Genomic DNA, 25,225 nt, shown 5'->3' on the forward strand with positions numbered 1-25,225 from the left:
CCCATGGAGTGCAGCACTCTTCTTCCTTCAGCAGTAGAGGATGAAATGCTGAGCACTGCCTTGTCAGCAGCTGGGACCCCACTGTAAGGATTCCTGTGTTAATCCAAGGGAAAAAAGGAAAATGCCAAGGGATCATTAGGGATAAAATAATATACAGCTATCTAGAGATAGCAGTAATAAATACCAGAGAATCAGAAACAAAATTTGAATTTATTTTTAGTAATAATGATTTTAAAATAGTCATTTAATAACAAGTGCCTTAGGCATTTGAGTTAGTTTAGAAATTGCATGATCTTAATCAGAGATATTAATTTATGCTCATTAAGACTTAGTGTTTTATTTGAACATGAGGTTATAAATAACCCCTAAAACTAAAGTTAAACTTGACTTACAACAACATTTGTTGAAATTTTTGCCAGGGATGCACTTTCCTATTATGAAAAGTGATGCAGAAAGAAAATAAAAATTAACTGATTTAAATTAACTAAGTTGAATGGATTTGTAATGAGGCCTGGCTGCTCAAGACCACCAGGTAAGTGGGGAAGGTTACTCTGCCCCAAAGACTGAAAAAAAAATTTATCCTCTCTAGGATGTTCAGGAGAAATACATCAAATTATCACAGCAAAATACTGCATGAGGACAAAGTGGGTTCCTTATGAAACTGACAACTTCATTCATTTTTCATTCTACCCTTACTTGTCCAGTACCAGCCAGCAGCCTACAGTGCAATTCACTGCAAAGATACAGACCTTGGGGTGGGATCAGCTGCCTGTGCCACAGGGAAACACATCCTCACATAAACAGCACAACTCTGCTAACTTACAGGGGGTTACACTCGGGGACATCAGCTGGAGATTTCTCTCTTCTCATACAAGAGTAACTGAACCCAGGTTATTTGATCTTCTATCAAAATTCTTGTGAATTCACTTAGCAGGCACTTTGTAACTGAATATAATAACCAGAAGAATCTGGCTTTCACATGACCTTTGTAACATCCCTGGGTAAAAGCATTGGTCAAAGAGGGTGTCTGAAAGAAATGTATTTCCATACATGACAATAAATGTTAAGTCATCGTATGTATCCAACTTTTTAAAGTTTTCACTCTTCTTGCTTGGATGTAAAGTGATATAAAATATTTTCTACAATGTTAATTGAAAATACAGCAGTGATTTCTAATCAAATACTTCAAATAGCAAGCTTTAAAAAAGGTATTGCATTTATTGGTTTTGTTACTGCATCTTCCAAGCTACAAATGATGAAACTGAGGTAATAATTTCTGTGACTATGCAGTTTTCAGACTCGTTTTAAAATTCTGGAAGTTTATTATTTCTGATGCAAAAAATTCTCTTAAAATGTGAGAGAAGATACTAAAGTTGTTTTTTCTTAAGCAAAAACAATTTAAAAAACACATTATACAACATTTTGAAGGTCAGAGTCATTGCTTTGATATAAAAACTGAATCTTAGAAAATATGTAGGAGCTCAGTTTAGAGCAGAACTTGCAGATTAAATGGGAAAGGATAATCTGAATATAACTGGCAAGAAAATAATCTGCAAAAGCCCCCACAGGACTGGATGTTGCACCAACCTCTACATGTAACACAAAAAAATCTGCTTTGTTGTTGTAGTAGTGATGGTTACCTGGTTTCCTCAGCTCTCTTACTGATTTCACACAGCCTTGTTTTCCATCCTCAGTTTCACATAGATGAAAAGGAAAATCCAAATAATCATTTTTCCCACTTCACCAAATATTATCTTGCAATTTAAATCACAAGTGCATCTTGTCTCTGACAACCCTTCCGGCTCTATGGTTCTTCTGGGCTTCAGTATGTACAGGGAAGAAATTAAGCCAAACTCACTCTTAGCTATTCTGTAACAGTGGATCAAATCTTCACCTTATTTTATGTGAACAACTCTTATGGCAATAGGACAACTCTAGATGAGTAAAATCCTTCAAAGAGGTCATTCTACAAGACTAATTACCTCCAGTGGGGCTGTTGTGAAAAGCAACTGTTTTTTACTTCCATTGCATTAGTTTTATCATTTAAGTCTTCCTTCCTGGAAATGGCTGTTATGCCTGAAATGGTTCTCCTGTTGGGAGACAGAGTGTGCTCCATGTTCAGAGACCCAATGCTGCTGCCCACAGCACTGCCCCTGAAGGAACAGCTTTACCTCTGGTATCATGTGTGCAGTTTCAAGAAGAACATCAGAAGGGGGAGGAGGGGGAGAACATAAAACCCAAAACAAAACAAAAAAACCCACACGCACACAAAAAAGGGAAAATAAGTGGCATTTACTAAACCATAGATCAGGCCATCAAGCAAAATCATGCCTGGAAGGAAGAGTAAATAATTTCTGTGTATACTGAGAGATTTAAATAATCTAATTAGAGGAAGGTCATGTACTGGGAAACAAAACATTGTGCAGGAATGAAAAAAAAAGGTTTGAGAGAACATTGTCCTCAGTTTTCAGTGTAGCCTTCCTCTGATTTTTAAAAGTTTTAATCCTGCATAGCTTTTCATTTCTATTTATACTGCACTATTGTCGGTGAGTCCAGCAGAAATTATTGTACAGATATTTTATGCAAATACAAATAGGCTTGTTGAAACTCACTGCATTTTGGGACAAATTTGACCAGTAATTGCAGTTCAGGGTCCTAGATGTCACTAAAAGAAATACTGTCTTAGATTAATCATAAACTACTTTAGGCAAACTGCCAGACCAAACAGTGAAGTTGAAGTTCTGATGAGCCAGAGAGGTAAAGATGAGAAGGGTCTAAGCAGGGACGTGCCAGGTGTAAAATATATCTTGCAATAATTCATAACTGTGGCTCTGCACAGCTCACTGCTAGAGTTGGCTCTGAGCACACATAGGAGCTCGGACACTTGGCTGCCTGTGTCCAAAACTGGGACACAGCTTTCTCTATGCAGCTGTTGGAGCATTTTCTAGAGGAACATGCATGCCCAGTCCCACATGTCCCTGTGTAATCTCTTTAGCTGCATCTCCTTCCTTCCTTAGTGTTGTAAAATAAAAAGCATGGATTCAAAACTGATCCAACTGGTCTGTGGGCAAGTCTTCTGGGCACTTTTTGTGCCTTGGCCTGGGTATGTTGCCAAGTAGCTCAGATTTCCCCATTACATGTGAGGGTGCCTCCTAGTTTTGCTGGGTCAGAAGGTAAAGAAAGGCTTGATAGACAATAATGGTTGTTGAATCTGTGTCAAATGTAAGTGTCACAAACTGTCACAAACCAACACAGCTGCCTTTAGTTAATGATCAGCTAAATCTAGTGGGGAATTAGCTTGACATTAAACACTCACTAGACATGACACACACCACCTTTCATATCTGGGGTTCTTTTCTGGCTTTGCCTCTGGCCTCCAACATCAGGGTGGTGGCCAGGAGGTTATGCAATCATGAACTTACTTGCTCTCTCCTCTCCTCTCCTCTCCTCTTCTCTCCTCTTCCCTTTGCCTTTCTCCTTCCCCTTCCCCCCCAAATCCTTCATAAATCATCATTTCTCCCTTCCATAATGGAACAGCTTGTACATGAGAGGTGCTCCCTCCACCCATCCCATCTTTGGCTGCAGATTCTCCTTCGCTCAGTGGTTTCTGGAAAGGCCAAGGTAAGGCCTTGAGCCCACTCCCCTATTTTCCATGGAAAGGAGGACATAGGATCTGATCTCATACTGGAATGTGCTTTAGCCATTAAGCTGTTGTAATAAAAAGCCCTTACCACTTTCCTTGGCCAGGCTTTTTCAAAGAAGCAGTCTTAAATCTTTGGATTGCTGCTTGATCCTGCTGGTGTGAGCCTTTGCCTCAGCACACATTAAAGGTCAAGTCTGTGAGAACATATAGCAAAGGGACTGCTCATTTTCAGGAGCAGATAGCAGGTTTAGATATGAGGCAGGCAATGGAACTGCACAGCCCAGATTAGATTGAGGCAGAAGATGTGCTTTCATGTGCCTAAGGAAATGTATTGTTAACTCTTCAGTATCTTGATTTTATATACCTTTTGGAGTTTATCCCATAAGGTTAGGTTATTGACAGGATATTGACTAGGTTATTAACTGTTCCCTGTGTATCTGTAGCCTAAAATTTACAAGTACCTCTAACAAAAGCCTATTCTCCTCAAGCAGGTGTGTATGAATTGTGATAATCATCTTTGTTGGACATGGATGCTTCCATGAATTACAGTTTGTATCAGGATCTGGAAGTATAGATTACTTATAGGTTAACTATTAAGTGAAGCACCGTCTTCAAAATGTAGAATCATGGATGAACGGAACAGTGACTTCTCAATTCTACCAGCAGCTCTCTCAATTTTTTTCCAAAATAACACACATATGAACTTCCCTGAAAAAAATGAATACTGAGATGAATCATGTAGCCAGACTTCTGACCCAGGCTGCCATGCAAACTTAGCTTGAAGAGCAGCAATCCCCCACTGATGCTGTTCCATTGATTCAGTTGTTTAACTGAATGGATGCTGTGCCAAGGTACCTGTGCCAAGGTAGCTTTCAGTGCCCTCACCACCAGAGTGTAGGGAAACAAAAGCAGCCCTCCTCATCCTTTCTGAAGAAGTTGTGTGGTTCTGCAAGAGACAATGCAAGACCCACAACCCAGGGGGACACACAGGAGGTGTGACAGTGTGGTCTATTAGTGAAGGCCCTTTGATAAGGGCAGAGAGATGGGAGTTCATTGCCAGCTCTGAGGACTGCTCAGACATTTGAAATGGCTCTCAAATCATAGACTGCAATCCAGACCTTGCTCCTCCCTGGCCAAAAGGCCATGATTACCAGACCCATAACCTATTGCCTTCCTATCTCCTTGGCACACTAGCACAGCTAAAGGTGGTGAATTATGTCCCTGTGTTTCTTTATAACCCAGATGAGGCAGCACTCTCCTGAGATGGGCAAGCCTCCAATTCTCCAGCTAGGGAAGGCTCTGATGCTCCTGCCCTCATTCTCAGAAAATGCCGTAACCAGGAGGTATTTGCTGACTTCAGTGAGCTACAACCACCCATACACACCACAACATGCAAAGGGAACTCCTTCTCACAAAGGTGGATGTGCACGTGGTGACCACTGCTGTGTCAGGCACACACTAAGCACAATTACCATGCCAAGGCCCTTTGGGGACCAGGTAAGGAATGTGAAGTGGATTTAGCCTTGCCAAGAGAGCAACAGGCATGTACAGAAGGACCAGACAAAGTTCTCAGTAGTATGCATTGATGGCTACTCTGAGACCTAAGGGGGTTGACAGGGGTTTTGAAAATCATGGTATAGGTAAGACTGACTCAGTAGTGAGAGCTCATGGAGCTGATATTTGCTTTGCTTAGGCTCCCCTGGAAAAAAAAATAACATGTTCAAAATCGAGACATCTGGGAATTAGTAATAAGACAAGGCACTACTTGTTCTTACTCAGAGTAAACACAGTTAATGCTGCTCCTTCACCTGGCAGTTCTTTGGCCAACACACCGACTCCGTGACGATCCCACACAGACATTGCAAACCTCAGCAGGCTCTTTCAGTGGGAACACACATATTTTACAGTATCATTTATAAAGGACTAGTGAATTACAGTGCATACTCACTTAAATAGGCACGGATTCTACTAGGGAAAAATCAGACCCTCCAGAAGAAAACAGTAACACAATGAAGTATAAAACAGAATCAGCAATTCAAATTTCTTTTTTACATACTTTAACACCTATGGACCAAAAGGACATATAAAAGCAAGGAAGTATTCACATTGTTACCTAGGACATACCTAGGTATATTATCCACCTAATCTAGCAACATTTAACATAGAAATTGTGGTCTGCTGAAATTATAAATGGATTGAGTATTGCAGATGCAGCAAAAAAATCCCAGCTTTTGGGAGATGCTGAGTAAGTGAATGTGAATGCAAGGCAGAAGACAAGAAAGCAATTTCTCACAACTCTTCTGCTCCCAAAGTCAGATGAAGTGTACTGGTATCACATCTATACAGAAAGCAAAAATAGTATCTAAAATCTTTGATACAATTAAGCAGGAGATCCCTGGGCAGTGCCTGAATCAGAACAGCGAGAGACAGCCACTTGTATTTCCTTACTTAAGCAACGTTTGGAGTTTGGACTTTAAACCTGTAGTTTACTGTTACCTATCCCTGTTTCTTGCCGTCTTTGTTGAGTCGGTGCTACACTACAGGAAGGAGAACATACGATGAGTTTTGTATTTCCCAATAAGCACAGCTGGAGGACCCAAATAATTCACGTGTATTTGACCACCCAAATTTGGCTGCTTTATAAAAATCGTTCAGTGAGGGATCCGTCACCCCACTGCTGGCACCTGACCTGGAAGCCCAGGCCTGAGGCACCGGCAGTGTTCAGGATGGGTCCCGGAGGCACAGCTGCTCCCTCGGTACCATCCCGTCCCCAGTCCCTGGGACGAGACCGTCTGGGGACCCTTCCAGGGGCTCTCAGGGACCAGGCTGCCACCCAGAACCCTCTCCCAGCAAGAGGCAGCGAGAGCAGCCATCAGCCCAGCCGCTGTGACGCAAAAAATTCCCCCAGAATTAGGGAAATGGAATGAGATGTAAAACCCCCGGAAGCGACTCATGAGGAAAGGGGCCCCCTGGGCACGGCCCCACCCGTGTGCGGTGGCCGCTCCCGGACGCGCCGCTCTCCTTCCCCTCCCTCCCTCCCTCCAGGCGGAGGAAGCTATGGCGGGGCCCGCCCAGGCCCAAGGTCCGAAGCCGGGACACAGAGACCCCAGCCGCACCCGGGAGCCCTGCGGCCCCTCCACCGCCCGCGTAGGGTCGGAGCCGGGCCTGGCCGCCGGCAGCGCCTGAGGTGTCCTGCGCCCATTCGCCGGTGCGGCGGGGCGGAGCGGGGAGGCGGTGGGGCGGGTGGGCTCCGTGCCGGACTCCGCCCCACAGGGGAAAGGAGGAGTCGGGCCCGGCCCCGCTCGGCGTCCGCGGGATGAAACAGGAGCTTCAGCCCCGCGGCGGCCCTTTAAATAGCCGGCTCCGACACCGCGGTTCCGCTAGAAGCGGAACATTCTCCTGAGCTAGCTGGAGCATCATCGCCGCAGCCCTCCAGCTCGATCCGCGGCGGCGGGGCAGGACCGCGCCCTCCCGCAGTAAGTCTCCGGGTTGCGGCTTCGCTGCCGGCCGCGGGTCCCCTCGCCCCCTTCCCCGGGGCCGTGGTGGCCTTTCCCGCCACTGCCGCCCTCCGGGGCAAGGGGCCGGGTTGCCCCCGGGGAGCCGCTCTCCGCCGCGGCCGGCGGGAACCTCTGACTGGGCGCCTAGGGATGGAGCCCGTGGGGATCGGCCCCGACCCGAGCCGCCCAGGGGAGGAACGGGGTCTCTTCCCGGCCTGCTCCCTCCACTGGGGAGAAGGCGGGGGCTGCGGCCTCCACGCTGACGGTGGCTTTCCCGGCCGAGGAGGGGCTTCGTGGGCTGGGCCCGGCCATGGGGGGTCCGGCCGATCGCGGCCTGGCGCGGCTGTGCCCCTCGTGGGGCTGCGGCGGTCCCTCCCCTGCGCGCTGCCCGCAGCGGTGTGGTCCCTGCTGGTGCCTGGAACCATCGTGGCATCCCCGGTTCCTCGGCCTGAGGGGGTGGTATTTAGGCGGGCGGGCTTCAGAGCCGCCACAGAAAACGCTTCCTCTGCGGTGTGAGAGTGCTGGGGCAGCGGGGCCGGCTCCGGAGCCTTCCCCGAGCAGAAGGGAGCAATTACAGAGCCCGTTTCAAAGGATCTGCTGTAAGAAAATGTTTCTCCCTGTGTCTGCACGGTGAAATCTCAAAAATCATTAACTCTCTTTTACGTCCTTGAATTGTCGGCTAGTATTTTCATTTACAGTTCCTGATTCTCTCCTTCCCTCTTCTTCCTAGAGCAATCATGTTTGAAATTAAGAAGATTTGCTGCATTGGTGCTGGTTATGTTGGTGGCCCAACCTGTAGTGTGATTGCACAGATGTGTCCCAGTATCAAAGTCACTGTGGTAGATGTCAACGAAGCCAGAATCGGTGCCTGGAATTCAGATACACTCCCAATCTATGAGGTAAAGGTGTCTCACTGCTGTCTCCTCTTCCAGACAGTGTTCTATTTGCTTCCATCATATGACACAGAATTACAACGTGGCCCACTTCTGAAGACTGATAAGTATAGCACAGCAATGTCCTTAAAAAGAGGAAAAAAAAAAAAAAAAAAAAAGCGTTATTCTGGAATGAGCTGCTTGTTGCTACTGATACTTAAACCAAATATTTGAAATAGATTAATATGTCTGGTGCAGGCAGGTATTTAAGGACTTCATAAATATATGAAGGGTAAGGAAAAATGTAAATGTATATATAGTGAATTGTACTAAATAATGCTGTCTTTATTTTGGGACACAGCTTAATCATAACATAGTCCTTTTACTTGGTTATAGTAAGTCTGGTGTGTTGTAGCACCATATGAATGTGTAGTACTGAGTGGAAGCTGTATTCCTGTTCTGAATGCTGCCCAAGTCCAGTCTGTGGTGATCATCTTAACTATGTTGTAAGACAGGGACAGTCATGTTCCTGATTCACTTGTACCATAAATCTCCAATTTGACCTTAGAAAAGTAGGCTAGGGGAAAAGCATTTTAAAATGTATTGCACTGGCACTTCTTTATCACAGAATTACTCTAAAGATTTATGAGCCTTTTTTCTATTTTGCCTCTCAGAGCAGTTGCTATTTTTCACTCTTTTTCACCTGTAAAGATTAAGGTTTTTTTTTTTCCTTTTTTCTTTTTGTGGTAGAGTTTTTATAGATTCCTTAATGGGAGTGAAAACTTCACTCACTCCCAAAGACAAGGCGTTGCCTTGTATTCACAGTTACTCTTTTGCAATAAGAAGTCACCTGAATCCTGTCTGTGCTGTAACATTAATATAGTTTGGTTTTTTTCCCCCGTCTTGAATCAAACCTTTACTGTCACTCTTTAAGTGAAGACAAATAGACCTCCTTTGTCATGCTTAAAGGAAAATGTGTATAATGCTCAGATAAGCAGGTGAGACCTGAGTAAAGGTCATGAAAGCAAGTACTATAAACATTTCAACTGAGAATTAAAGTAGAATTAGTGGTGGCTGCTTTTTTTTTTTTTTTAAACAAAACAAAATGTCAACATCTGTTTCCTGGAACAGTGTCCCTTCCTTATGAAGAATATACAAAATCTGCCAAGAATTAGTTCAGACAGTTGCTAAACTGAGTCATGGCCCAATGAAGGTTTTTTGTATTCTTTGTTTTGTTTTTTTTTCTTCCAGTGTCAGAAATTGTCTAGTGGGCTGCCTTTCTAATTACATCCCAGTAAGACCATAGTTGGAACACCTGATGAACTGCATAAGAAAGCTTCCGTTTTGTTTTCTTCTGTCTCCCTTTGAACCTTTGCCTTTCTGGCACATACTCAAATATTTCATGTCATGTTATGTGTCTCTTAAGTTGGAGACCTGATTGCCAGGTTACATTGTATGACTTAATTTTTCAAACAAAAATTAAAGGCTGTTTATCTATATCAAGTACATCTTAGTTAAATAATTTTGTAGACCATTCTAATTTGGAGGACTGCTCAGCTACACATGGCCTTCTGCTCCTCTGCCTGGAGGTGTTAAGGCAAGGGAGAGGCTTTCAGCATCATATGTGTCTTTAGAAAGAATCTCAACAAGTTGTGCCTGTGATTCTTCCATGCTGCAGCTGTGGTGCCATGATAAGATTAATCTGTTCCAAAAATGAATGGCTGCCAAAAGGAGCAGTCTTTATCTCCTGTGTGCCTCCACTGCCTTTCTTTCAGTAGATCTGGGCTAGCTAATTTGGTGGAAAACTTATTTTGTCGTTGGGTTTTCTTGATTTGTTTGGGCTTTTTTTTTGTGGAGATTTTTTGCTTTTTGTTTGGGGTTTTTTTTGTGTTGAATCAGTTTTTGATCTGATGTTGGGGAGATCATGGAATGTGTAGCTGAGGGAAAAAGTGCCCCCCAAGCTCTCCTTTTTTGTTTGCAGCCTAGGAAGTACTGTAAGGCTTTACTTCTTGAATCTACTTAACATCACTCTGTAAGGTATTTCTTTAAGTGTTGCCTGGCCTGTGGTAATAGAATTGAGCATGGGAATAACTGGAGTCTAAACTCTGGTTGTGCAAATAATAATTCAGTGTGGCTGAAAGCTGTGAGGCAGCATTTTGAGTACTTTGAATAAGAAAGGGCTTTATTTTTCTCACTATGGAAGCTTTACTTTGCATTGGCAGACTGCAAACGTGCCACGCTGAGCAGGGAGTGGGGGAAGATGGACACACGGACATCCTTCTGTATCTCAAATAATGTGCTGTTTGTTTGGGCATGCAGTTAACTGTTCTTCTGACTGCAGTAATCTGAACTGCTTTTTTTTTTTTTTCCTGTTTTTCTTTCAGCCAGGGTTAAAAGAAGTAGTAGAATCCTGTCGAGGAAGAAACCTCTTCTTCTCCACCAGTATTGACGATGCCATTAGAGAAGCTGATCTTGTATTTATTTCTGTGAGTTTAGGGGGAAAAGGTGGTTGTGTGTGGTCGTTTTTTTTTTTCTCTTTCTTTATCAAATCAATATGTTGCTCTTATTAGGAAGAGGCCTTTGTTTTGTCATACAGATCCAGTTAGCAATGTCATGTTAATGTGTCACAGTTTTCTCCTTGTCTTTGTGTGTACCACGGTAAAAATCTTAAGTAAGCTTTTCATTACATTTTCATTACATTTTTCTATTTCTTATCAAACAATTGACAAATGAACAGTCAAAATGGTGATGTTGATCTTTAGCTTGGTTAGACACATGGGGTCTTAGAGCAGAATGTAGTGCACATCAGTCAGTGCAGACTTCTGAAATCTGTGGGACTTTAATAATATTGGTGTGGCTCCTAGATAGGGATGCAAAATCATATACTGATTACTGGGTTTACAAAGATGACTTAATTCTAGAAACTTCTAAAAGCAAGTGTATTAATGGGAGAGGGATGGGCTTTAATATATTCTAGCTTTAGTATTTTTAAGGTGTTGACACCACTAGGAAAAGGATCCACACACAGTGTGACCTTTTATAATCTAGAAGGTTGTTTCTAATGCAGAATCCAAAAGAAGTTGTTGCTATTCATCTTGGCAGGCCACAGATGAGTTATTTTTTGTTACTTATGTCCTCTTTTCTTGAGAGCTCCTCTTTGTTAGGGCATCTCAGCACAGAGCTCTCTTTCTGGTAGTATTTGCCTCCATTCATTAAGTCTAAAATAAATGCTACTTGACTGGATGACTGCCACTAATATAGGCCATATATTGCACCTGTCCTTGGTTTAAACCCTGCTGTTGTGTTTTACATGTTGTTGCCATTTCTTCTTTCAGTTTGTAATGAAAAGGATCCTCTGTCTTAATCTGAAGGACGTGTTTTCCCTCATGTTGCCTTTTTTGTGTACTTATGTGTGGCAGTTTTCAGCAGCTCTACAAATAAGTTTCACTGCAAAGTGGGTTTAAACCATAACTATCTGCACAGTTCTTATGAATTTTTGCTGTCCTACTGTGTGGGACAGGAAACAAAAAGTGGATGGCTGTAATGAAGAAGCTGTTTTTCTAAAATAAGGGCTTAAGTTTCACCAAAGCTTGCAGTGCTGCTATGAATTGCTCTTCTTAAAATTCTATTTGAATAGAAGCCAATGAGCTCTCTTTAGAGGACAAAATGGGTAATTGAGAAGGCTTATAGCAGTTCTGCTCATATGTAACCAAAATAATTCTGGGGTAGAAGGAAGGAAGATCGGAAGGAAGATGTCTGTCATTTTTTACAGTTTCACCTCAACAGGATCTCTTGTTAAGAGACCTGTAACATTTTTTCCCCTTCCGTATTTTTGTAACTAGGTTAACACTCCAACAAAGACCTATGGCATGGGAAAAGGCCGAGCAGCTGATCTGAAATACATTGAAGCTTGTGCCAGGCGAATTGTACAAAACTCAAATGGCTATAAAATTGTCACTGAGAAAAGCACAGTTCCAGTACGTGCTGCAGAGAGCATTCGTCGGATATTTGATGCTAATACTAAACCTAACTTGGATTTGCAGGTAAGCATGATCTTTGAGTTGTGTATTTAAAGGCTGGGTGTTGCTTTGGACTTTTATGTTACTCTTTATTTCTGTGCCTGTAGGTGCTGTCTAACCCAGAGTTCCTCGCGGAAGGAACAGCCATCAATGACCTGAAAAACCCAGACAGAGTGCTTATTGGTGGAGATGATTCTCCAGAGGGACAGATGGCTGTCCGTGCTCTTTGTGCTGTTTATGAACACTGGGTACCCAAAGAAAAAATCCTCACAACAAATACCTGGTCATCGGAACTTTCTAAGCTGGTTTGTATTACTCACTGCTCTTGTCTGCAATGAGCAAAGGGTGTAAATGAGACAGAGCTCAGAAGCAGAAGCTCTCTGATACTGAGCAATGCATCCAGGAAAGACAGATGACATTGGGAGGACCCTGAGTATAAGTAAAAGTAAAAGTATATTAATCTTTCCCAGTTATCACAGTTGGGCTAATAGATGATACCAACTTCCCATTAAATTGTTTCCTCATTTTTATTGCTGTGTAATTTATAGATAGTAATCTTCCAGTGCTTCAGAAACTAGTTACCATCATAAAATGTTTCAAACTCTGCAAGTTAAGCATGACATTACTTTGTGTTGATCACATGAACTGGCATTGATGTATTAATTTAGTTATGTTACCATTTTGTATCTCTATGAAGTTAGGTAGCTACTGAAGTAGTCCTTCCAGTAGCAACTCACTTAAGTCTGTAAGTTTCTTGGTTGCTGGAACAATCAAGTTCACTCCACTGCTTTTTTTTTTTATTTACAGGCAGCTAATGCTTTCCTTGCCCAAAGAATCAGCAGCATTAACTCTATCAGTGCTCTGTGTGAAGCTACAGGAGCAGATGTTGAAGAAGTAGCAAGAGCTATTGGAACAGACCAAAGAATTGGGAATAAGTTTCTCAAGGCTAGTGTTGGTAAATGAAAAATCCTTTTTTTTGTTTTGTTTTTGTTATTTCTGGCTTTCTCTTTAATAGTGCAGTAGGTCTAGTAGGAGTGTTTTGAAGTGATTGATACTCTAAAATCCAGAGCATGAATGTGTGAAAATATTGCTGTAGAGTACTAGCATAAATAGTTTTTCTGGTAAAATGCTAGGACTGAGGTTGCACTAGACCCTGGTGATCTGATACCTGGGAGATCAGAGTGCATGGTTTATCCTGCCTGGGATGCTGGAAAGAAAATTGCAACTTTATTTTTCTGAAACACCACTGATGTTTGTGTTCCCCAACATGTCTTCCCAAGTGTAACTGCTGCAGTTTAGTCTGGGAGTTGCTGCCAGTTGCTAGAGGAAGGGGATGCCTCTAGATTAAAATGTGTGAAGGCAGCTTCTAATTTGTAGGATGAATTCAGTTGAGTTTTAGCAGAGACCAAGATGTGATCAAGTGGTGATCACAGAACAGGACCTAGAGCCTGTCTGTATGGCTGACACTCTTCATGTTAGAATGAGAAAGTGTGGCTTTAAAATAACCATATTAAATATAACCTCTTCTAGAGTCAATGCAAGAGTGAAAAGTAGATAGCAAATACATTACCAAAATTCCTGTTGAGTTATTATAATGCCTTCTACAATTCTTTCACTATGTTTAGCACTCGTGCTGCCTAAACTTGAGAGCTGCATGCAGTTCTGGGCCCCTCAATCTAAGAACAATGTGAAAGTCCTTGAATGTGTCCAGAGAAGGGTAACAAAGCTGGTGAAGGGGCTGGAAGGAATGCCCTATGGGGAGTGGATAAGGACTTGGGGTTTGTCTGTTCCATAGGCTAAGGGGAGAGCTCATTGCTCTGTGCAGCTTCCTGAGGAGAGGAAGTGGAGAGAGAAGGAGAGAGAGAGAGGTGCCTATCCCTTTTCCCTGGTACCCAGTGATAGAGGACACTTGAGAATGGTTCAAAACTGCATCCAGGGGAGGTTTGGAATGGACATTTGGAAGCACTCTGTACCAAGAGAGTGGTCAAACACTGGAACAGACTTCCTAGGGAGAAAGGTGTTTGGTGTTGAAGAGACATTTGGATAATGCTCTTAATACCATTGCTTCAGCTTTTGGTCAGCTGTGAAATGGTCAGACAGTTGGACTAGAGGATTACTGCAGGTCCCTTCCAGCTGAAATATTCTATGCAACAGCATGTTTCTTCTGGAATTCTGCTGAGCAAAGTTCAGGGATCAAGGATCCCTCCATTAATTATCTCTGTTCTCCTTTAGCTGTGTTGATCTTTGCTTCTTGGTAATGATTAGATATCTATTTGGGGGTGGGGGAGGAAAGAACCTAATCTTAACATACTTGTTGTGAGAAATATTAATCTAAATCTCTCAGTGGGGGCAGGGCAAACCCAGGAGTTTGTCCACTCACATGTGATAATATTAAGAACTTAAGTCTGTTACATGTTTCCCTGAGACTGGGTTAAAACTTACATTGACTTCAGCAGGACCTGAAGCAGGTTTTAGTGCTTCTGGAACTGACAAAGTAAGTTAAGTCCAGGAACTCAGTTTTGAGATTCTTAAGGTTTTCATTTGCTAGCAGTGAAATGCTTCATTTATACTGCTATGCCAATGACTGCAAAGAACTACTTGATTTCAAAGACTGCTGTTAAAATATTACCTTAGGCACTTGTAAAATAACCATTTCCTCTTTCAGGGTTTGGAGGCAGCTGTTTTCAGAAAGATGTCTTGAATTTAGTGTACCTCTGTGAGGCACTGAACTTACCTGAAGTAGCCCGCTACTGGCAACAGGTACAAGTTCTTTACTCATTTTTTTTTTTTTTTGAGAGGGTGGTGTTTCTTCAGCATGCAGTATTTGGGCATTGAGCTTTTCAGCATTGTCCACATATAATTTATGTTTCAGCTTTACGGAGCAGATGCCTTAATGTTGATCATGTTTGTTTTAGAGCCTTCACCCTAGCACTGGCATTTGATACTTATGGGTGCTTAGGCTTTTTTTGGGTGAGTTAAGTTGCCAAAATGAAATAGATTGGGAAGCTGTCTAGAAGCAGCAGTAGAAAATGTGAAGTACAAGCAAGTCTGGACTAATGTTTTCCTCTTGTACTTGGTTATCTCTATGCACTTCGAATATGGAGCTTATGACCTGTTTATCAGGGTCTGCTTTTAAAGTGCATTTTCTGAAAGAACTCAGCAGAAGTTGCAGTTCTTTTAAGTAAATGTATTCTATGCTGTTCCATTGTTAATGCTGGGAATGGTTGAGAAGATGTGGATGCTTTCAGGCCCAGCACCAGTGCAGCAATACCAGGATGCTCAATCTGTACCAGCAAGTGGTTCCCTATTAACCAGTGAAAACACTTGCCCCTCTTCCCAGTCCTGGCTGAGGAAGCTACTTTGACGTGTGATATGGTCAGAAGAACAGCTTTGGTTTACTGTTCTGATCAAGTACAAAGTTCTCTAGCAGGTAGCCCCCAGAATACCAAGCACATGATCTGCCTACCTTATTAGCAGCTTTCCTTTTGGCTACTTATTTTGCCCTCACTTTTCTATATTCAAGTCTGCTGCCAAATAACTAATTTGCCTGTAACTACTTTTTCATCATTGGTCAGTTGTGCCATGCTTGTAGAACTCTGCCATGCCTCACAGTGCTATTCATGAGTTCTCTCAGTTTCTTGCATTATCTGTAGTGTCCAATGGCTTTTTACATCCTGTTCAGATATAGTGACCTCCAGCCAGAGCATAGCCAGCTGCCCAGTTACCTGGCTGCAGCTAAAAATCTTAGATCAATTGCTTGAGACAGTGAAGATGTGGGGTTTATGCTGTCTGCCTCTGAAGAAGTTGAGTTCAACATCTTCCTTAAAAATGTACTTCATTAGGATAGTCCAGTCCATGGTGGAGAGGCTTGCAATCCCACCAGTGAAGGTGAGACTAACACACTGAGTCAGCCCTGTGCACACATCCAGGAGGGGTTTGATTCAGTGTAGGACTTGGATGCATTGGCCAAGTAGGAAAGAGAAGGAGCCTTAGATTCTGATCTTTACTTTGAAGAATACTGCTTTTCCTCAGTATAAAGTATAAGCAGACAACAGGTAATCCATGGAGCCAGGAGCTAACCATGTTGCCATAATAATAATTTGAATAAGAAAAAATTAATCCTGTCTTGTAAAAGACGAATTGGTTTTGGCTCTGTCCTTTGAGATCACAGGAGTCTTCCTCAGAATGCAAGCTACTTGGTATCTTGGCAACACAGAGGCATAAGAACACTTACAGTTTGCTCTGTGTGGAAGTTGTTGGGTTGTTTTATTGAACAAAACCCTAAAAGGTTGCATTGTTAATGTAAACAAGGTAGTTTAAAGTTCTTTTAATGCTTTTATGCTCTCTTACTTGGTTTTAAGAGCCATTCTTTGCAGTGTTTCTATGTGGCTTATTAAGCTGTGGACAAATTAGATAGTAAGAGAAGCCTCTGCAGTGTGGATAAGGTCAAGAGTGCTGTGATCACTTAGTGAACCCTTTACCTCATGCCTCCTCAGAGCACTGTTATCTTGAAGAGGTCTGCCTGCCCCAGCCCACTCTGGTCAGGTCATGCAATGCACTGATGTGCACCTGTACAAGCAGGTGACTGTGTGAACCCCTTCCTTGTGATCTGAGCACTGCACTGTCAGCAGCTCATCCCAGCACATGCATAGAGGAGACCTCAGACCAGTCTGAGGACGGGATGCAAATTCTGGAGGAAATCCTGATCAGAGTAGCTGCAGAATCTGAATCTGCTCTCTCTGGCCTCTAGATAGAACAGGGCTCTCTAATACTGAAATCTTAATTGCTTGAAAAAAATACCTAGAGGAAGAAAAGTGTTTCTCTTATCCTGTCATTTGCTACCTTTGTTCCCCATCACCACCCTGCTGAATTGCATAAATCTTGCTGTTTTTTTTTCTTTTCCTCAAATAAATCTAATTCACCAATACCTTTCTACTGTATAGTTCATACCCTGTGTTTTATAGTCTGCTGCTTGGGTTGAAAGTCCCAAAAATGAGAGGGAAGTGTAGTTCTTTCCATTTCACATTGAACACTGACTAGGTGTGGAAACCATCTTTCATCTGCTATGTGATCCAGTGCCCTTTGTGTGTTAAGGGCTGGAGATCAAAGCATGAAGCAGGCTAGAGCGAAGTACAGGAATAAACAGAGTGAGTGAAGCTACCTTCATGTAACAACATCAGTGAGGCACTTAAAAATCTGGTTTAACCCCACTAGTTTTGGGTACTGAAGTCTACTTTTGTGAATTTAAAAGGCAAAAAATATTCTCATAGTTATTATAGATAGGATGTAAATAAGAGTGGATCTGGCATGTCCATGTGACATCAAATACTCTTACAGTGAAATTGCTTTCTGTGTTTCTGCCTACAAAATTTTAAGTTGTAGACACAAAAAAACCCCTGCAAATATCCTAGCCTTTGAACTAGATAATGCATGATAGTATATGTGTATATGTATCTACAGCCACTGGTTAAAATAGGATTTGTCTTGGAATGTAATAAATTAACTGAATTTATCTTTGGATTACTTATGATAGTGAGTAAGAATACTTAGCTTTCCCTTTTAAGCCTCTTTTAAACTTATTTATGGCTGGTCTGGCTTTATTGTTAATACAGTCTGTTCATAATTTAAAATGTCTCCCTTCTGTACCATCATGTGTTATATAATTTCAGGTAATAGACATGAATGATTATCAGAGAAGAAGATTTGCTTCCCGCATTATTGACAGCTTGTTCAATACTGTCACTGACAAGAAGATTGCTATTTTAGGGTTTGCATTCAAAAAGGATACTGGGGACACAAGGTAAGAAAGTGAATTCAGTTTACTAAGGTGGATTCCCTACACTTGTCACCAGCTCTGCAGCTCAACCTTCCAACTGATTTGCATTAATAAAAATGTCAGATATGGGACTCTTAGTCTCTTCTGACTGAATTAGTTTGCAACAAGGATTATTCTTTCTTAAATTCAATTGAATCTTGACCTCTACAACATACCCAAATCATTCAGAAGCTAGAGCAGCAATCAGGAAGCTAGTCCTTATTAACTTGCATGACCAAAGATAGATTTTGGCAGACTCTTTCCATTCTCCACTGAAAGGAATGCAAGCTCTTCTGCAACTGGTTCTAAATTGCCACCTGAAGTCATAGTTTCAAGTTTGTTTCCCAGAGGTGGTTAATTCTGTTCTCTTGTAAAGCTCAAACTTGAAATAACTCTCCAACTGCAGTTTGTGGGGAATCTTTGTAAGCTTCATGCCTTGTAAATGATGGTCAATAGGAGTCCTGGGATTTAGTATCTCTCTTGCATGATTCATCAAAATAGATGCAAATTTGGTTTTCATATTACTGTCCTTGGTGCCCCTTAAGATTTCAAGGTTGATGCTGGTATGGATTACCACTAAAATGTTTAATGTCAAACTGGTATAAAAGCTCTGGCACAGAATATTGTTACACGTGAAGACTTTCATTACTTAGAATATGCCATTTGCTTCATTAACTCATTGATTCTCTTCCCCAGAGAGTCATCCAGTATCTACATTAGCAAGTATTTAATGGATGAAGGAGCAGAGCTCCATATCTATGATCCTAAAGTACCTAAGGAACAAATCATCTTGGATCTCTCACATCCAGGTGTCTCAGAAGATAACCAAGGTAAGAATGCTCATGTAAAGCTGATTTCTCCCCCTCCTTTCCCACCCACATTCAAAATGCACCAGGTCTGTTTAAGTACTATAAATCCATTTTTACATTTTCCCCATGGCAGTGGGGTGCTGTTGGTTACACGTATTAGAGGGTTGTCATAGTTCAGAGGATTACCCTAACTCTTCTGCCTTTCTCCATGGCTTTTAAAGATAGATGCTAATTCTGTACAATTGTATGATTTTCTTTTCATAAATATTTATTTGAATACATGCAGAGAATTTTCTCTCTGCATAATTAAAAGATCAACAAGCTGTGATGAAGAGTGGAGGGTGTACATTATTTAGCAATGCCCTTGAATTAGGGAGGGAGGAGAGGGCTGCCTCTAGGCAGCTGCTGAAGCAGTGGAAGGATGAAGGCAGCCCCTGGTGAGCTGTGTGTATTTTCTCTGGTGTGAACTGAGTGCTACATAGAACTGTGATGTGCTGATGTTGTACAGGCAAGGACCTTTGTGAGACCTGGCCTTTGAACAATCCATAGAAACTTCTAATTCAAGAGATGCTCTGGACTGTTTGAATCAAATTTGAATGCTTCAAACATTTAAGTGCTTTGATTCTACTCAGATGTGAGACACAAGCTGCTGTCATTTAAATTAATTAATTCCAAGTGACAAATGTCTTGATAGAAAACATCTCTAGAAGAGTGACTTGAAACTCCTTGTTTGTGTAGGGCAGGGAAGGAGACTCATTAGCCAGTAGTGCAGCAGATTGAGGATAAAGATGTGTGCAGGATTAAACTTCATTTTCCTTCTGTTACAGTGTCTCGGTTGGTCACTATAAGTAAAGATCCCTATGAAGCCTGTGATGGAGCTCATGCCCTCGTAATTTGCACTGAATGGGACATGTTTAAGGTAAATGTTATCTTCATACTAAAGAAAAAAAAAGAGGAAGTGTTATGCTACTTATTTATTTTATCTGCTTTAATTGCCCTTTACAGGAGTTAGATTATGAACGTATTCATAAGAAGATGCTGAAGCCTGCATTTATCTTTGATGGCAGGAGAGTTCTGGATGATCTTCATAATGAGCTACAAGTCATTGGCTTCCAGGTAATCAGCTGGGTGAAGCTGCTGCTTGTGTTTTTCCTTCTGCTTCCTTACCTCTTTCTGTCTCTCCCTCTGCAATGACTTAGTAGCAAGGGGAAAAAAAACTCTTCAGGTGATTTAAATCTAAATTTGACTGTGTTTAAGTCTCTTCACTAGTGCTGTCTTTCCTCCATTGCCTTTTTATTTTTGCAGACTGGTCTGCTAAAATCCAAGCTACAGCAGACTCTGCCATCACCACTCTGCAGTATAAGCATACCTTGAAGCACTCTTAGGCTTCAAGGAATTTGACTAATACTAAAATTGTCAAACCCCTGAATAATCCAATAGCAGCATCTTGGCCAGATACAGTCAGAACAAAATCTACAAGCCAGATCAAATTGATATTTCAGTTGTGTTTCACTCTCTACTCCTGAGTACTGTGATTACTTGTGTAATGGCTATAGGCTTTCTCTTTTGGTTTTTTTTATCTAACTTGAGCTACAGTTATTTACACAGTGTGTGAGCAGGGTTAGATAAATTGATTTTACCAGTCAGTTGAAGCTTGAAGTTGTTACAGGCAAATATGGTGCATATGGCTCACATGACTGTTTAAACTACTCTCTTCTCGTAGTTAACTGAGATGTCTGTCCAGAATATATTAATAAGAATTCTGTTAAATTTAAAATAGTTGATGTATTTTAGCTGTTGGCGCTTTGCGTCTGACCTGCACTACTTACACAAGAGGAAAGCTGCAGCTCTTCTTATTTACTGGGTGTCTGAGCTGTTTTGCTAGTTGGTATTTTGTCCTCTACAAGCTCTGTCTTTAGTGATTTATATTAGTCTGACCTAGAAGCTAGGGGAACCTGTCTCTCTCTGAATTTTGCAGTACCTGGCTTATGTGTATGTGTGTTGCCTTTGTTACATGGTTCCTGGAGGGATTTAAAAGACTTGTGGTGCTCAGGATTATGGTTTAGCAGTGGATTTGGTAGTGTGCTAGGTTAATGGTTGAACTTGATGAACTTAAAGGTCTTCAACCAAAACAATTATCTGATTCTGTTCATATAGAGTTGGCTGCCTTTAGCCTTTCAGTGCTGTATTGTTTCAAAAACAACCCACTGCATTAAGGAGGGAAAAAAGCGTCTAGCCTTATTTACTGGATATAAATTTTTAGACAAAGGCCACATTTTCTGAATACCCAGAAACATTTTTATGCTTGTACTGATAGTCCTGTGGAAGCTGAGGCACCTGAATGATATTCAGATTAGCTAGATGCAGTTTTAAATATGCAAAGTGGGGGCTGCTTTTAAAAAACTCTTTGCAACTCCAATCCCAGAAGCTGTTCCTGGGCACACTGTGCTTTGTGACTTGTATTATTCTACTGTTTATGAAATGTGCTCATGGTCCTAGATTTGGTTTGTAGATTCCTCCTAGGCTGATGTGATTATGTTAGGTTGCAACGCTCGTTAAATATGTGTTCTCTTTCAGATTGAAACAATTGGAAAGAAGGTGTCAGCCAAAAGAATTCCTTTTGCTTCTTCATGTGAAATTCCCAAGTTCAGTCTGCAAGACCCACCTGTCAAAAAGCCCAGAGTATAATGTTTAATAGGTATTGAAGGAATTCTGTGGACCTTCATAGTGATAAAAATTGTAAGCCTATGCTTTTTTTAAAGAGAACTATTTTTCATAAACTGAAAACCAATTTTACACTAGAACTGGTACCTGGTACATGTGAATTCAGTCTATTTTAAAATCTCTATTTTTATAGTAATTTCTTTTGGTTACTGAAGATGGTACAAACCTGTTTTTAATAATTAATCACCTTTTAAGTGGAAAAGTTACCTTCAAACTGCAGATTTCTGCTTTCAGAAATCTTCCAAAGCAGCACTTTAAATGTTTCAAGTGGTATGAAGCAAAATAACTAGAATATCTTTTCTCTTTAGTCCAGTTATGGACAGGGATCATGAACTTTGGTTTCACCAATTTTTAACTTTCCTTTGGGTAATTCTTTGTTCAGTTAAATGCTTGCTTTAACTGGCATTGAAGTAAAAAGATAAGTTCTTAAATGAATTTGGTGAGATTTGGGCTGTGCCCTAAAATAGAAATCATTGTGACAGTGATATCCTGATCCTGGTTGGGATCAGTTGGCACTGGTGGACTCCACATCTGTTGGGAGGCCAGATGGTTCAGCAGGCATCTATCATGTAACCAGTAACAGTGGACTAACAGCTATGATCTGATCCACTGGCAAATCCTCACTTGATTCTTTGGTTGTCTTGCTTACATTCCATGTGCAGCCACATTAATTATTGATCTGATGAGATTCCTGGGGCGAGTTTTTCCTAAATTACAGCAATACAACTCATCTTCAGCAGAGGAGCATTCTGCTTGTTGAACATCAAATTTAAGCAGAGTTACTGTAATTTCGTCTCGGTACAAACAGAAAGCAAATGTTGGGTTCAAAGCTACCTTATGGTTATTTTTCTTCCTTTCTGCTTACAAACTTCACTGAAAGCAGTTTCCTTAATGAATCTGCAGAAACCATTCTCTGCTGCTAAGAAATTATTAACAATAAAAAATTCAGCCCCATAAGTTAGTCAGCTTGCTACCTCATTTAATTAGTGGAAATTTATACTTCCTATGTTATCTTGATATTTTTGCCTTTACTATTACTTGGATTTATTTCTACTTGTTTTTATTATTCTCAAGTGACCAGTGCTATTAAAATCCGTGAGATGAGAGTTTGTGTTTGGCTTGATCCAAGGGGTTGTAGAGGGGAGGACAGAGGATGACTATCAACAGGTTTCAGCCCAGAAGGCATAGATGTCTTGGTTGAGTAAGAGTAGTGTTGGGATGTTAGAGAATTATCCTGTAACCAGTCACACAATACCTTTTGAGTTACTCAACAGGTGTGCCTTCAAGTAACCTTAACTGGGAGTAAAAAAAGAGCCTAAGTTAGTGTTGTCCTGGTGATGAGTGCTATTATCATAATGATTTACCCACAGAAATGTAGATATGATTTAAGCTGTAAGACAGATACCTGAAGATTTAAGGAACTTGTGTAACAACTTGGGTAGACAAAACAAGACACTTAGCTGACCAAAATAGCTGCATCCTTGGACCAGATGCTTTCAGATTCTGCAGTTAATGGCTTCCACATAGGGACTTACTATGCAGCAATCACTCATCACTTTGGGCAAATAAGCCTTGGGCTTCTTGTCCTGTTGCACAATTCTTCTGTGAAGAGCACATGAGAAGCCACTCAAAGTGAGTTGGGAATTATGGGGACTTAAAATCAAGTTGCTGTCTTCTATCATGCCATCTCCTCTTCCTGATTCACTAGTACTGCATTCCTACAGCACCCACAGAGCAGGGACAATCCTGTGATACAGTGGTGGCATCTCTAAGTGTTGTAATCCAGCTGGAAGATCACCCTGTCTTTGCAGGTAGACCTCATCTTAGCTACCTCTGTCCCCATAGCACCCACGATGGCAGGCTGGTTGTTACTCCTTGGGGATTAAGAAGGGTACTGACAACTTGTGCTCCAAGAATCTCTTGTCCTGTGCTATGTTCAGGGTAGCACAGCACTGCTGCAGGGCCTGTCTTAACAGGGAGGGTGCAGAGACTTGGAAAATCAGGATGGTTTTCAGAAACTCACACACAGCTGTAATAGCAGTGCCTCTGCATGGGACCCGATCTTGGTTTGACATAGACAGATGAACCATTAAACTCTTGTGTCAAGTGTTGCTCCTGTTAGGAAGGTGCAGGAGCAAGAAGGCTTAGAAAAGGGGGAGCAGCAGATCCTTTCTGAAGACCAACAAGGGGTCAAAGGGTGTAAAAGTATTTCCCTTGCTTTCCTGGAAAGCCAGGGGTTTTTTTCAGTCTCTTGGTGGCTGCATTCTCTTAATGGGATATGGATTCTAGTATGAATCCAGTCTTACAGCTGCTGGTGGGCCATGCCTTCGGGATACTGAAGTACTTAACCTTGCATAAATGTAAGAAAACCTTACCACAGGCCAGAAGAGACATCTCTGGAGGGTTTTGCAGCATCGTGAATCACAAGCCACCATCTTCACAATACAGTTGCCAGGGAAGTAAGAGTTGGAGTTGACTTGCATTCCTGCTTTGAAGGCTTTGAGTAGTGCACATAGTAAGAGATAGGGGTTAATGCTACTGAGTGTCTATGGGATCTTACAGCATGTAATTCTTGATAAGAATTATGAAATATGAGTAATGGACTCCTGTGCTCTGAAATTCTTTCCTACAGCATTATTAATAAAATGCAATCCCACAGTAACACTGCTTTTCACTTCAAAATTGTGAATGCAACAGATGAAGCAAATCCATCTTTAGTAAAAGCCCATCATTAGTTTGTTATAGTCTGCATAAATTAAGATGTACATAACAAACTGCAAATGCCAGGCAAGCTGTACAGGGTTTCTTTTCTGTACGTATTCAACACTTTGTTCCAGAAATATGATAACAAAAAATAATTCAAGTGAATAGAACATGTTTGACCAACACTGGTTAGTATGGGAGCAGTTAGGGGTGAGATTTTGTACTGGCTGAAAAGTTTGCACTTCTATCACTTGGGGTTCTTGTGTTGATGTGTCACTTACAGTGGTGCTACAATCTTGCTCAGCATCAGGAAATCACAGTGGGTTATCTATGGGCAAGTTTAATTACTTGTTTTATCCCAAGTGCAAGTTGAACATCTGCTATAAATTGACATACGGTGGAGTAAAGAAGCATAAACATGTGCCATTTTATTTTTAAGTGAAGGGGACAATGATGTTAATTCTTGATCAAGTAGGGGAAAAAATAAAACTTCTTAAATGAACACTGGCTTTTTTGGTTTAACCTGAAGACATGAAGTCACTGCAAGATGCAGCAGTTCTCTATTCAGCTAACATTTAATTGTGCCTTGCACAGTGTAGGAGATTGATGTAACAATATTTAGAAAGAATGTTTATTCTTTTAAAGTTTCTATGTCAATTTGAAATCATATTTCCGAAACTCAGGTTGATGTTTTTCCCAATTGTGAGAAGATTGATGTTTGTAATGTAAAGTATTTTATGGCTGCTCTGTGAAACAAACCGACAGAATGAGGTGATTGACTTTCTAAAAGAAAATGTCACTTAACATGAAACTTCATCAGAAACAAAACTGAGATTTGTAAAACCTGTGCTGAATTAATAACCAGGACTTTTTTGAGAGTTTGATGCTATTAACAAACAAATACTTGAATTTCCTAAGCAGGAAAAGAACTCTAAAGACTTAACCATTTTTATAGTACAAACTGTGAGATGTCAAGGACTGCTAAAACAAAGCATATTTGTGAAGATAAAATATGACTACTTTTCTTGTAAACCACAGCAAAACATAAGTTAGAAAGTAGGTTCCATAGCTTCTGAAACTTGGTATCAGCTGGCCAGACAGTTGTGTAAAGGCATGAGATAATTTCCAAACCACCCAGCAGCA

General features: G+C 41.3%; 1 protein-coding gene across 2 annotated transcripts; it reads left to right on the forward strand.

Moving 5' to 3' along the window:
* Positions 1–6,979: 6,979 nt before the first annotated feature.
* On the forward strand, positions 6,980–24,584 carry UGDH (UDP-glucose 6-dehydrogenase). Of its 2 annotated transcripts, none has more exons than XM_071743735.1 (12): positions 6,980–7,119; positions 7,871–8,039; positions 10,397–10,498; positions 11,855–12,055; positions 12,139–12,336; positions 12,839–12,986; positions 14,697–14,791; positions 17,701–17,831; positions 18,543–18,676; positions 19,483–19,574; positions 19,661–19,771; positions 21,233–24,584. In XM_071743735.1, exons 2-12 carry the CDS (start codon positions 7,878–7,880, stop codon positions 21,341–21,343), a joined length of 1,485 nt encoding a protein of 494 aa, XP_071599836.1. In that variant the 5' UTR covers positions 6,980–7,119; positions 7,871–7,877; the 3' UTR covers positions 21,344–24,584. The 2 variants fall into 2 exon arrangements, with proteins under 2 accessions (XP_071599836.1, XP_071599837.1); XM_071743736.1 differs by having other exon boundaries at positions 7,037–7,119; positions 7,839–8,039.
* The last annotated feature ends 641 nt before the right edge of the window (positions 24,585–25,225 follow it).

The sequence above is a fragment of the Heliangelus exortis genome, chromosome 4, assembly GCF_036169615.1.
Source record: "Heliangelus exortis chromosome 4, bHelExo1.hap1, whole genome shotgun sequence".
Lineage (NCBI taxonomy): Eukaryota > Metazoa > Chordata > Aves > Apodiformes > Trochilidae > Heliangelus > Heliangelus exortis.